This window comes from Loxodonta africana, chromosome 18 (assembly GCF_030014295.1).
Source record: "Loxodonta africana isolate mLoxAfr1 chromosome 18, mLoxAfr1.hap2, whole genome shotgun sequence".
NCBI classification, from domain to species: Eukaryota; Metazoa; Chordata; class Mammalia; order Proboscidea; family Elephantidae; genus Loxodonta; species Loxodonta africana.
The window spans coordinates 69,813,010-69,826,877 of record NC_087359.1 but is presented as its reverse complement, the minus strand read 5'-3'; the positions used below and the strand labels follow the sequence as shown (position 1 = coordinate 69,826,877).

Below are 13,868 nucleotides of genomic sequence, written 5' to 3'. Positions count from 1 at the left end.
GGTATATTCAATATTCTTCGCCAACACCATAATTGAAAGGAATCAATTCTTCTTTGGTCCCCCTTATTCATTCTCCAACTTTTGCATGCATAGAAGATGATTGAAAATACCATGGCTTGGGTCAGGGGCACCTTCCTCCTCAAAGTGACAACTTTGCTTCTCAGCACTTGAAAGAGGTCTTTTGCAGCAGATTCGCCCAATGCAATGCTTTGTTTGATTTCTCGACTGCTCCTTTCATGGATGTTGACTGTGGATCCAAGTAAAATGAAATCCTTCAAGTTTAAATATTTTCTCTTTTATCGTGGTGTCACTTATTGGTCCAGTCATGAGGATTTTTGTATTCTATATGCTGAGGTGTAATTCCTACTATGATGGTTAAGGTGTTTGTCAACTTGGCTGGGCTGTGATTCTCAGTGATTTGGCAGTTATATGATGTTGTGATGACTTTCATGATGAGATTTCGTATAATGTGATTACCTCCATGACAGGATCTGCTGTGAGTAGCCAATCAGTTGAAAGGGAGTTTCCTTTGGTGTGTGGCCTGCATCGAATATAAGCGGACATTCTGGCTTTTGCTCTGTCTGGATTCTGCAGCTGGTTCCTGTTCGTCTGACCTCCGGTTTTGGGACTTCAGCTAGCAGCTTACCTGTGGTCTTGCCTGTAGATCTTGGGATTTGTCAATCTTCACAGCCTGTGAGCAAGAGCCTTACTCTCTGATCTGCCGATCTTGGGTTCGCCAGCCCCTGTGGCTACATGAATCAGGAGAAGCCTCTATCGTGATCCACGGACTTGGGATGGCGTGAGCCATTTCCTTGATATAAATCTCTCTCTATATTTATACGTTAACTGGCTTTGCTTCTCTAGAGAACCCAGGCTAAGACACATACTAAAGGCTGTAGTCTTTGATCTTCATCAGCAAGTGCTTCAGGTCAGCTTTGCTTTCAGCAAGCAAGGTTGTATCATCTGCGTATTGTAGGTTGTTAATGAGTCTTCCTCCTATCCTGATGCCACAAATTTCTTGAATTATTTGCTTCTTGGATTATTTGCTTCTCATACAGATTGAATAGGTGTGGTGAAAGGATACAACCCTGATGCACACCTCTCCTGATTTTAAACCATGCAGTATCCTCCTGTTCTGCTCGATGCGCTGCCTCTTGGTCTATGGACAAGTCCCTTATGAGCACAATGAAGTGTTCTGGAATTGCCATTCTTTACAATGTTATCCATAATTTGTTATGATCCACAGAGTCGAATGCCTTTCTATAATCAGTAAAACACAGCTAAACATCTTTCTGGTATTTTCAGCCAAGATCCACCTGATATCCGCAATGATATCCTTCATTCCACAACCTCTTCTGAATCCAGCATATGGATATTATGCTATCACTGACAGCATTGTACTTCAGGATTGATCTTGAAATGTTCTTTTAGATGATGAAAGCAACACCATTCCTCTTTAATTTGTCATTCCCAGCATAGTAGACCATATGATTGTCTGGCTAATACGAGTCCATCTTTCAGGTCCCCCATTCCGATCCCTGGCATGACTTAATACCTGGGTCCCCTTACACCCCACCTTTGGGCCTGTCTCTAGTCCTCTTCCTGCTCCTGCATCAAGGCTCCTTCTAGCATCCTGCCCAGGATGTTGATCTTTATGCCTTCCATTTCATTTTAGATGCCTTCCAAGTTTCCTAGATTCATACTTCATACATTCCACTTTCTGATTATTAATGGATATTTGTAGCTGATCTCCTCATTTTGAGTCATGCCACATGAGCAAATGAAGGTCCTGAAAGCTTGACTTCATCCACATCATCAAGATTGATTCTACTTTGAGGAGGCGGCTCTTCCCCAGTCCTATCTTGAGTGCCTTCCAACCCGAGGGACTCATCTTCCGACTGTATATCAGACAATATTCCGCTGCTATTCATAAGGTTTTTACTTGTCAATTTTTTCAGAAGTAGACCACCTAGTCTGCTTAGTCTGGAAACTCAGCTGAAACCTGTCCATCATGGGTGACACTTCTGGTATTTGAATACTGTTGGCATAGCTTCCAGCATCACTGCAACATGCAAGTACCACAGTAGAACAAACTGACAGACTTGTGGTGGGTGATAATTATATATATAAAAAAAACAAACCCACTGTCGAGTCGATTCCGACTCATAGCGACCCTATAGGACAGAGTAGAACTGCCCGCTAGAGTTTCCAAAGAGTGCCTGGTGGATTCAAACTGCCAGCCTCTTGGGTAGCAGCCACAGCACTTAACCACTATGCCACCAGGGTTTCCAAGAATTATATACATAGCAAAAAATTTGCCATTTCAACAATCTTCACATGTACAGTTTAGTAATATTAAATACGTACATCATTTTGTCAGCCATCACCATTAGCTGTTCACAGATTTTTCCATAACATTTAACAGAATGGAAAATCTAGAAACCAAACCTATTGGCGTTGAGTTGATTCTGACTCATAGCGACCCTATAGGTCAGAGAAGAACTGCCCCATAGGGTTTCCAAGGAGGGGCTGGTGGATTCAAACCGTCAACTTTTTGGTTAGCAGCAGAATGGTTAACTACTGTGCCATCACGTTTCCAACAAAATGGAAGATACTTAAAAAAGATTTTTTTTTCCAAGAAGTACCACAATAAAAACAAAGAGTTTATTAAACTCTGTTCGTTATAGAAAAGCAGGTTAATTAGCTTTGTATGGTCCTTCAATGTTTATTGGATGAGTGAAGGAAAGATTCAGGGAGAAATGTTTGAGATAGAGGAACAAAGATGGGAAGTGTAAAAAGTTGAAGTAAAAAAAGGAGAGAGGAAAATGAAATGAGAGACAGAGTAAGAAAAGTGTATGAGATCTGAGAGGTGTGAGAAGGTTGCAGGAGAGGCCCATCCACTGGGAGGAGACTGGGCTTGAAGACAGTAGGATAGGGCCAGTGAAGTCCACCTAGGAAAAAGGAAAGAAAGGCTCACTGGCGATGCTGGGCTCCACAGGGCTTGGAGATGATGAAGAATAGAGATAGATTAAAGGGATCTGTGTGGGATTAGGAGCAGGAAAGCAAAGATGATTAGCAATGAATGACAGAGGCAAGAAGAAATAGAGATGCTTGGAAGGGATGTGTGGACAAAGAATGGGGTAATTGCTTGGGAAGAGTGAGAAAAAGAACAGGGTGTGAGTTGGGGACCTGGGGGTGATTCAAAGGCCCTATTAGAGAGTTCAAATATTAGGTAGGACATCAACTTGAGGAGGTCCGATAATGAACACAAATAGAGGGCTCCTGGCTCAGCCTGAAGGAAAGAAATGTGTGTGGTGGGGGAGGGGAGACGGTGGGGACTGGTTTCAAAAGACTCCAAGAAAGGGGAAGGACAGGTGTGGCCAATACTCTGAGCTAGGCTTTTCCTTTATGCTTTCTATCCTGTGCTGTGCGGGTTTCTGCTAGAAGGAGCCTTGGTGCAAGGAGCAGGAGGAGGACCAGAGCCAGGCCCGAAGGTAGTGTGGAGAGGGATCCAGGTACTAAGTCATGTCAGGGATGGGAATGGGGGGCCTGAAAGGCGCGGGTTGTTGGGGAGCCATGCCCGGAAGTAGGGTGTCTGTTGGAAGGCTCGGTCACGGACTACAAGGGACATCGAAGAGGAGTGCTGAGGTGGTGGCGCTGAGCATGGAGATCCTAAAGAAGGTGCAGAAGCGGGGACTTCTGAGGACTTGGGGCCAGGGCCCCTGAATGTGTGATCGCTAAGGGAGGAGACTGAAGAAAAAGGGAAAAAGCAGAGGGTGGGGAGGAAAGCAGGGAGGGACAAAGACCATTTAGACCAGAAACCCAGAGTCCTGGTGGGGAGGAGGTGGAGTCGAAACTGAAGAGGTCGTCCCCCCGCTCTGGCTCCGCGGCTTCCCAGGTGCACCTGTTGGGGTGAGGGAAAGGGGCATATGGGTCGCTAAGGGAAGTCTAGTCCGGAGGGGCTGATTTTGAGTTTGGAATTCCGAAGAAGTGCTGCCTCCTCCCCACCTCCGGTCAAAGCCGGGCAAGCGAAGGGGCGTGACCCTGATACTCAGGTTTCTTCCTCTTTACCTGGGCTAGGAGGGGTGGGGGCCAGAACTTCCGGTTCAGGTGAGTGTCCCTTCGGTGACGTCAGGTCACCCTCGGCCGCCCCTCCGGTCCCGCCTCTCCCGTCCCGCGCACCCAGTGCCCGCGGGGGCGCGGCCCCGACGCCCTACATATACTCAGGTGCGCCGCACCTGTCCGCCCGCACCTGCCTGCCTACCGCAGAGGAGCCTCTTCCGCGCACCGCAGCCTCGGGCCGACAGCCCGGGGTATTTTGGGGCCTGCCAGAACCCGAGACCGCGCCCATACAGCCCTTCCACCTTGTTTGGGCAGGGTCGCCCGGGCAGCACCGGCGGGAACCGCCCGACCTTAGCAGACCGCTTTTGTTTGGAGCCACTCCTCCAGGCGTAACCTGTCCTCTCTGCTGCGAGACCCTCGCCCTGCCTGAGGAATCGATTTGTGCTCACTTTGGGTGACAAGATTTGCTGTCACCGACCAAAAACTTTTGGTATCTTTGGGTGACTTAAAACTCTATCCCACCTTGCCTTTGTGTGGGGTTGCCCCTCAAGTTCTGTTTACTGCAGGGTCGCCCTCCCGGAGCCCCGTCTTTTCTGAGGGGGGGAAATGGCCAATTCGGGCCTGCAGTTGCTGGGCTTTTCCTTGGCTCTTGTGGGCTGGGTGGGCCTGGTGGCGTGCACAGCCATCCCGCAGTGGCAGATGAGCTCGTACGCGGGCGACAACATCATCACGTCCCAGGCCATGTACAAGGGGCTGTGGATGGAATGCGTCACGCAGAGCACCGGCTTGATGAGCTGTAAAATGTACGACTCGATGCTCTCTCTGTCCGGTAAGGCCGTGGGACCGACGGGGCGGACGCGCCCAGGGCCGAGGTCGGGGGTGGGGTGCGGGGCAGGGCCGAGGCCCAGCGGTCGGGGCCCCGGGGTCGCCGGGGAGCGGGCGAGGCGCTGAAGAGGCAGAAGCGGCCGGCGAGGCTAGGGTGCCGGGCGGGAGCTGGCCGGGGTCGGGTGGCCGCACCCGGGCCGCTCCTGCTGCCAGAGCCCTCCTCGTCCGGCCCGGGCCCCCTCGCGGCTGCCGCCCGCGGCCCAACCCTTCGTGGGGGCCGGCGCCTGAGGCCGCCCCCTGCCCAGCCGCTGTGGCCAGGCCGTGGCCTCCGCCGCCTCCCGCCCATTTCTCTCGAACAAAAGGGGGTTTGGGTCGAAGGCCTGGGAGCCGCGCGGCCTGGCAGGCGTGGGGCGCCGCCTGCGGCCTCTAATCTTATCGGCCGATTAGCCGAAGCCACAAACCCGGTGGCCTCGATAGCGGGCTCGGAGCGGGGCCGCGGCCCGGGACCTGCGGCGGTGCGCGGGCTCGGGTCGCCGCCCGGCTCCTCCTCGCAGCCCCGGCTCACCCTTCCCCCTCGCCGGGGCAGTTTCACCGAAACCCTGGGCCCCGGGCGGCTCCCTGAGAGGAGAGGGCGGGGCGGGAGCAGGAAGGCCGCGGCGCCGGGAGGGCGGGACCCAGCCGGCCGTGGTCTGGGGCTTGGCCCCCGCGAGGCCCCAGGCCGGCCGCGGGACCCGAGCGTCCGCCAGACGAGGGTCCAGGGGTTAGTGGGCGCGGCCGGCGGCGCGAAGGCTGGGGCCGCCCGATAGCCGCCCGCATCACCAGCAATGACGGCGTCCCTCCCTCTTCCCTGCAGCGGCCTTGCAGGCCACTAGAGCTCTAATGGTGGTATCGCTGGTGCTGGGCTTCTTGGCCATGTTCGTGGCCACGATGGGCATGAAGTGCACGCGCTGTGGAGGAGACGACAAAGTGAAGAAGGCCCGTATAGCCATGGCGGGAGGCATCGTTTTCATCGTGGCAGGTGAGCCACAGGACCGAGGCCTGTCTGCCCAAAGGTCCTCCTCTCCCCAGTCCCAGAGGAACAAGGGTGAGCAGAGCCGTGGGTCGAAGGCTCGCTACATCTTAATCTCCCGTTTTGTCTCCAGGTCTGGCTGCCTTAATAGCTTGCTCCTGGTACGGCCATCAGATTGTCGCAGACTTTTATAACTCCCTGATCCCCGTGAATTCTAAGTAAGTTTGGGAGCCCTGCCTCCTAAAGGGACAGGTCTGGGGTCCTGGAGTGGGGAGGAGGGCAGAGGCAGACTGGGTTTCTAACTCCAATTCCCTCTCTTCACAGGTACGAGTTTGGTTCTGCTATCTTTATTGGCTGGGCAGGGTCAGCTCTCGTCCTTCTGGGGGGTGCACTGCTGTCTTGCTCCTGTCCAGGCAGTGAGAGCAAAACTGGGTACCGGGCGCCCCGCTCCTACCCTAAATCCAACTCTGCCAAAGAGTATGTGTGACCTGGGGCAGAGAGCTCAGCCTGTGTGTGGGCAGGGTGCCCAACAAAGGCCCTGTGGTCATCCCAGCCCTGCTGCACACAAAGTATGGTTCTCTGAGGGGGGTGGGTTGGGTGAGGGGAAAAAAAGGGGGGCAGGGTGTGCTTTTTGTACAGTAATAAAAATGTTTTGGAAAACACGCCTGTTTTTTTTCCCTTCAGGGTCTCTTCTTCCTGCCCAGATTCTAGCAGGGAGCCTGAAGCCTAAGTGCACTTACTTGTAGCTCTGTTCAAAAATGCTTATTGGGCATTATTGATGTGCAAGGCTGTCCCTGCCCCTCCTCCCTTTCCTTTTCACTGTAATTCAGGCCCCAATACCTTGGCTATTGACTCTAAAGACCAAGGGGCTTGGCTTCTCTTAACTGTTCCCAGCCTCCAGTTTCCCCCAGTCACAACCCTTGCTTAAATAGCTATCAGAGTTTTTTTAATAAAGATTTTATTAGGCATGGGGGAGGGTCCTGTTCTCACACCTTCTCCTGCCCTCATCCCATTTTCTGTCCTGATCAGTCTCTCCTCCCTGGCTTGAGGGTCACAAGCTAGGGCCTCCACTGACACAAGAAACAGGTGGAGCTGGGACAGTCCAGCACAAACAATGGAAAGATGATGGTTCTGGGCCCAGGTTCTTTCTTCCATTCCAATTACAGTCTATCCAAATCTCCTGTTCAGTCAAATATCTAGATCGTCATCTGGGTCTTCATGGTCTAAGTCATCATAAGCATCTGGCTCGTAGAAGATGCAGCTGGTGGCCTGGCCTGGCCCAGAGCACAGCAGAGCCTGCTGTCTGAAGAGGGGCAAGGGAAGAAGTGGCACTGGTGAGAGTGGGTCACAGGTTTGTTTCCGGATATGGCTCTCCCTGGTGACTGTGACTCCTGCTTGAGCAATCCCTCTCTTAGGTCTCTAAGTTGTTTTCTGGGCCCAAGGTCACCTCCCCTTTTCTAACTTCCATGTTTAGTTAGTGCTGACACATTATGTGGTATGAACTGATACTCCTGTACTGTTGTTCTAACAGTACCATAAATTCTTAGCAGCTTGAGGGCAAGGATCTTGTCACAGTTTTGCTTCATCCACCCACACACTGGGCACAGAACAGCAGGCGTTTAGAAGCCCTTGTTAAACTGCCACACCCATCTAGCTTCCTGTCTTCCTAGCACTGTTGCCTGGAGATAGGGTCGCCTCCTCTGGGTCTGGTCTGCTTTGACTCAGCCCAGGCCCAGGTTGCTCTGCAGACAATTGTAGAGCTGGGACCCAACACTCTAAAAGAGAGAAAAGATACATACAGGCCCTTTGCCATGGTGAGGGTATGGGTGGGTAGAAAACCACGCCCTGGATTTGTCTCTGGAGGTGGACTTCAGCCCCTATAAAGAGTCTGGGAGGTTAACCAATAACCTGCAGTCACCCCACCTCTTTCTGGCCCAGATGCTGGGCTCAACTCAGGAACCTGGGCACTTAGGCCCCAACCTTACTTTTCAGAGCTGAACTGGAAAGGCAGGGTCAGGCTATCTTTGGCTTCTTTTTCCTTCTCCGACAGGCGAAGGTTAAAGGTTAAGTGAGCCGTGGGATCCGCCTGTGGGTACAAAGGATGCTGCCACTCTGACCCATCCCTGGAATCCCAGCCCCTTCCCCAAAGTCTTCCCTCTCCTTTCACCAAACCCCAAGCTTCATTCATTCCCTTGTTCTGCCCCTCTTAGGTACCTGGGTGGTAGGAGGGTCTGGGTGGGGCTGAGACTCTAGGGTGGACATCCCCTGGAGATTCAGGCTGAAATCTGGCAGGATGGAGAAGCACTGAGTCTGGGGAGAAGAAAGAAGCAGTAGTTAAAAAAATTTTTTTCAACCTTGGTGAATAAACCAGAGAACAACTCAGGATCTAACCCCCCAGGCCCCAATCACTGTGTAGCTGGCTGCTTTCAGCCTTTGCCTCAAATTTGAGTCCCTCCTTCAAGCCTCTCCACATGGACTTGTCCCTTCTTCCCCCTAGTAACCCACTTCAGTCTTTTGTCCTTTACCATTTCCTGGGAGGCCATTATCTTTCCATGTTTAAGCTCAGTCTCTGAGTCAGCAATCCTGAGTTCAAGTCCTGGCTCTTACACTTACTCTCCATAACCTTAGGAAAGTAACTTCAATTCCCACCTCCCTCGACTTGTTTTCCCATGTGGCTAATAAACAATCTGCCTCCCGTAATAGCTGTGAAGATAAAATGAGACAAATGGTGGAAAGCACGGGAAAATGCTCAATCATATCAGCTTTCTTGTTGCTCTTCCTACCACGCCTCCCCCTTCTCTGACCCCAACCTCCAGCCCTCCCGTTGCTTCTCCTGACCTGGTGAGTTGGGCGCTGTCGGGGCCTTCGGTAGAGGATGTTGGCTGAGGTCTGGCTCAGCATACCACTCAGGGTCACCTCTACCTGAGCAAGGCTGCTCAGTGCCCCCACAGGGCCTGGGCCGTGAAGCTCTTCATGCAGCAGGCCCAGCACACGCACCCGCTCCATTGAGGAGCTGCTGTCTGAAAAGGGACAAGAAATGTACGGCTTGGTATAAAATAAAAAAGAGAAGAAAGGGATTCCATTGCAGCTCTGCCACAATCCTTGACCTACTTTGGCCAAGTTCACTGCCTTTCTCTGAGCCTTGTTCAGCCCTCCTTTAATATACATCCTTGTTCAAATGTAAATCTGATCAAGGCACTACTGGACTTCAACTCCTCACTAGCGCCTCCTGGCTTTCAGGATGGCATTAACACTTTCATCATCTGGTCTCTGCTTACTTTCCAGCCTCATCTCTTCCACACTAAATGACTTACAGTTTTTGCAACTTGTCAACATCTCAGTGGTTGTCTTTGATTTCCTCCCTTTTCTGGAGCACCTACAGTGCTAGGCACTGCACTTTAATAAAGCATTTTAATCCACGTTAAGGTCAGCATTTTTAGGTTGAACCGTACGAAATTGGTAACATTTGACCCTTTTGGACCTACAAACACAGCAATTTCAAGTAGCTCATCCTGGTGCCATCAAATCAGTTCTGACTCATAGCGGCCCTGCTCACAACAGAAGAAAACACTGCCTGGTCCTGCACCATCCTCACGGCTGTTGCTATATTTGAGCCAACTGTTGCAGCCACTACGTCAATCCATCTCGTCAATGGTCTCCCTCTTTTTTACTGACTTTCTACTCTAGCAAGCATGATGTCCTTCTCCAGGGAATGGTCCCTCCTGGAAATATGTCCAAAATCTGTGAGACAAAAATCTCACCATCATCACTTCTAAGGAGCATTCTGGCCACACTTCTTTCAGGACAGATTTGTTCATCCTTCTGGCAGTCTGTGGTATGTTCGACATTCTTCGTCAACATTCTAATTCGGAGGTGTCAATTCTTCTCTGGATGTCCTTTTCCAATGTGCAGCTTTTGCACGCATATGAGGCAACTGAAAATATCATGGCTTGGGTAAGGTGCACCTTAGTCCTCAAAGTCACATTTTTGTTTTTTTAACACTTTAAAGAGGTCTTTTGCAACAGACTTCCCAATGCAACACGTCCTTTGATTTCTAATATTATCACTCCCACTTTACAGACCAAACTAAAATACTGAGAGATCAAAGAACGTAATACTCTCTGACCCAGGATGTGCATCAGGGCTGTTCCCGATGTCTCTGCCCAGGGCAAACTTTCCTGGCTAACCCTTCAAAGCAATGCTTTCCTTGAGGTACCCTGTGTATGTCTTTATCATCATGGCCCTTATCAGACTATCTTGTATCTGCCTATTTACTTGTCTGTATTCTTTATGGGACTTTGAGCTCCTGGAAGGTAAGGACCTGACTACAAAGTTAATCTTTATTTTCCCATTATCTAGAATCATACCCAACACATTGTATGTATTTAATGTTCATTGAATGAACGAAATGAATGAATAGACAGGAACTTGAAAACAAAAATAAAAAAAAACAACAAACTATCGGCTGATGTCATTACGGCAAAGTCGAAAACTACAGAAAAAGATTAGAGAGAAAAAAGCCGTACAATGTGTATGAGACGAGGCTGGGAAGTAAGCAAAGACCAGATGATTAAAGTATCAATACCGTTCTGAAGGCCACAAGGAGCTACTGAAGAACCAAAGTCAGAGTGGCACCTTTATCAGGTCTACATTTGAACAACTGGAGAGGTGTGACTTTTTTTTTTAGGGTCGCAGCAGAAGGGGAAGGAGGGGTCTCACCAGGGCAGGAACTCCGATGGCTCAGAGCATGCAGGGTCTGGCACAGTATGGTGCACGGCAGGTGAAGCAGCAGCCAGCTGAGTGAATCAAGAGCGACGGTGACAGGACCAGGATCTGTCCTCCTGCACAAGGCTCTCAAGGCTCCCAGGGGGCCCTCAGGAAAGGCCTTCCCATTCTTTGACCAGTTGAGAGGGTCTCTGAAAAGGTTATGGTAAACCAATCTGCAAAGCAAAAAGAGGAGACAACATAATACTGTTCCTTCTTCTCCATCTTGAACTTCATCCTCTGACCTTGTAACTGTTTTCTCAATTTTCACTAATATTTAAACACTGAGAAGCAGAACATACTGTTTGAAAGCACTGACTTTTGTGTCAAGGCAGTCTTGAGCCTGCAAGCTTGCTTTGCTATTTGCCCACGATCATCTTACATATTATTTAATTTCTCTATGACTTAGTTTCTTCATTTGTAAAATAGAGATGCTAACCTCCTGGTGTTTAGCACTGCTTGACACACATTGAATGCTTGATAAATGTTCGCTATTACCATTAGCAAATACTTCCTAAGCAGTACCTGAAGCATATCATTTTACAGATGAATAATGAAAAAGTAGGAAACCTTGATTCCTGTCTTTAGGGCGTTTTAGGAAAAAAATCAAGAATTAAATCATGTGGTACTAACCACAGATAAAATAGCAGTCCAGGAAAGGGAGAATGGCATGGGCTAGAAATCCTGGGAAAGCTTCATGGTCGGAAAACTAGTTCCCAGATACCTCCTCTCTTCTGCTTGTCTTGCAAATTCCGTCTTAAGGTACAATGCTGTCTCTATCTCAACAATGACCAATACAAATTTAGGATTCCACAAGTAAATGTAAATTACCATCATCAACTAAACTGTTCAGGTTAGGAATAGAAAGCATTCTACTGATGGTCTTAATCTTTCCTGACCAGGCACACAGGCGGATTCAGGGATGCTTCCTCATCTGGATGCCTTCTTCTACCTCACATCAGTCAACAAATCCTGGGAATTCTACCCAGTAAATTTCCTTTAGTGCTATCCTAAAAGCAGTACAGTCATTTGAAAATTTAGGAGCAGGAGTGGCAAGACCATACCCGTTATGCACAGAATGGACTGGAAGGGGGCAGCCTGGAAACAGGGTGACCAGGTGGAAAAGCTACTGTAGTAATACAAGTTCACAGGTCCTGAACTTCATTCCTACTGCCGTGCTTTAAGCCACTGTCACTTAACCACTGTTACTTCTCACCAATATTCTCTAAACTTTAATGGGGCAGGGATCATGTCCTCCTCATTCACAGGGCCTGGTTTGCAGTTGGTGCTCAGTGTATATACACTTAACGAGTGAACCTAGATTACTGCAATGCCTTTCTACCTGGTTGCCCTCTTCCAATCCATTCTCCACATTCTGGTCACTGAACTAATCTAACAGGTATGATCTTGTGATTCTTTTGCTCCTAAATTTCCAAACAACTCCCTACTGCATATAAAATAACATTAAAATCGTTTTCATGTTTTATTAAGACCTTTTATGATCACGTAGCTGCTTATCTCTCTGACCTCAGTCATCTCAGGAAGCTCTCCACCTGTCTAATTTTGCATATGCCATTCCTTCTGCCTCTAGGACAAGTACCCCAGTGGTCTGCAATAAAAGTGCTGATTTGGGATCCATCCTGAATTAAGCACCAGCAAATTGTGAATAACTCAAAAAAACAGAGTATGTTTATTCTTATTTTCTAATAACACTCTGGTGCTGAACTGTACTGTCTACTTTTCATTATTTCTTCTCAACTTCTATGGTCTCTGCTTTGGACTTCCCAGATACTCACCACTCATCATCATTCCTCTTGCTAATTCTCTCCTCCTGAAAGACCCATATTTATTCCTTCTACGAATATTTAAGTACCGGCTGCTAGGTACCAGGTTCTGTTGCTAGCCACACAGGACCCACGCGGAGTTATCTCTTTCGGTTTGTACTTTGTTGTTGTTAGGTGCTGTCAAGTTGACTATCGACTCATAACAGCTCTGTGTGACTTACCGGCTGTTAATATCGGAGTCATAACCTTCACGAAACTCTTCCTCGCTCACTTCACAGCCGAGAATGTGGACTTGTTCCCCACTGAAGCACAGATGAGGTGCGGTGTCAAAAGGGTGAGGCCCAGGCTCCCTTCCAGGCCTGGACGGAAGGCGCTAGAAATACTTACCAGAGGGCAGATTTCTTGATAAGCGCCTTCAAGAGACTGCGCCCCTCACACTCCACGGAATCTGGGAAGAGCGACAAATAGAGCATGACATCGCTTTCGTGAACCTGTGGCGATCTTCACCCCTAACCCCTGACCAAGAGCCCTTCCTCTCCACTAGTGCCCCTCGAGCCAGCCCCATAGCTTCCTGCGCCTCTGACCCTCACCTCGAAGCAGTACCAGGCCCCCGAGGGCCAACAGCGAATCCAACATCTTCAGCACCGGTTACGCGCCTCCTTGGGCGCCCTCTGATGGCATCACGGCCCGCGGCCCCGCCCCCTCTGGTTGAAAGGGGCGGGTTATTCATGATTTCTTCCACCCTTCCACCTGGCACAGTCCGGCATGAGAGGTGATAATGTTTAGTATTCCCAGGGGGGCTCACGCGGAGGGATGTACAGACGTAGGGACGACGCCCTCTGTCTACATCTTCGCCTTGACTGGGGCAGGAAGAGCCGTTGGGGCAGTTGTCGATGGGAGGGGGACGAGGCCACTCGAGCCCGCCCGACAGTCCGAACCTGGGAAGCAGTGACGTAACCCGCCCCGCCCTCTCGAGGAGGGCCAGCTTCACTCCAGGCCCCGCCCCATCGCCACCTTCGGCGCCTGCGCGGTACTGCCGCGTTGTTCGGCGCACTCCGCCTCCCGTATCCCCACCCCCATAGACCGAATAGAGGGTACAGTAGTCTCGGTAAAGCGAATACACGTCACCACCGGAAGTGGTGTCAGAGGGGAAGAGGGAGGAAGAGAGGAGGAGGGAAACCCTCTGGGCGGTAAAATGGCGCCCGTCAGAGTGGGAAATCCAGCTGCAGAGGCTGCGGTCCCGCTCTCCAGCGGCTAAGACACCCCCGACTTCGGGGAGGGGGAGGCCACTCCAGCCTAGCGCTCCGCGCCCTTCGGCTCCCCCTCCCCCTGCTTCCCCGTTTTTTCTCTCAGCTGGCCCTTTATCCGCCGCCGCGGCCCTCCGTGCGCCTCTGCCCCCCCGCCCCTTTCCCGCGGGCAGCCCC

The 13,868-nt window shown here is 50.5% G+C and overlaps 2 protein-coding genes across 3 annotated transcripts; one reads left to right on the top strand and one right to left on the bottom strand.

Moving 5' to 3' along the window:
- Positions 1–4,288: 4,288 nt before the first annotated feature.
- Positions 4,289–6,556, top strand: CLDN7 (claudin 7). The gene is made up of 4 exons (XM_064271701.1): positions 4,289–4,891; positions 5,741–5,905; positions 6,030–6,114; positions 6,221–6,556. The coding sequence occupies exons 1-4, from the start codon at positions 4,669–4,671 to the stop codon at positions 6,381–6,383; spliced, it is 636 nt and encodes a 211-aa protein (XP_064127771.1). The 5' UTR covers positions 4,289–4,668; the 3' UTR covers positions 6,384–6,556.
- ELP5 (elongator acetyltransferase complex subunit 5) lies at positions 6,548–13,463 on the bottom strand. 2 transcript variants are annotated; one of them, XM_023556394.2, is made up of 8 exons: positions 13,035–13,435; positions 12,832–12,892; positions 12,666–12,746; positions 10,616–10,836; positions 8,735–8,916; positions 8,111–8,206; positions 7,882–7,982; positions 6,548–7,199 (listed from the first exon to the last, which is right to left on the bottom strand). In XM_023556394.2, exons 1-8 carry the CDS (start codon positions 13,078–13,080, stop codon positions 7,085–7,087), a joined length of 903 nt encoding a protein of 300 aa, XP_023412162.1. In that variant the 5' UTR covers positions 13,081–13,435; the 3' UTR covers positions 6,548–7,084. The 2 variants fall into 2 exon arrangements, with proteins under 2 accessions (XP_023412162.1, XP_064127770.1); XM_064271700.1 differs by lacking the exon at positions 7,882–7,982 and having other exon boundaries at positions 7,089–7,199; positions 13,035–13,463.
- Between the last annotated feature and the right edge of the window lie 405 nt (positions 13,464–13,868).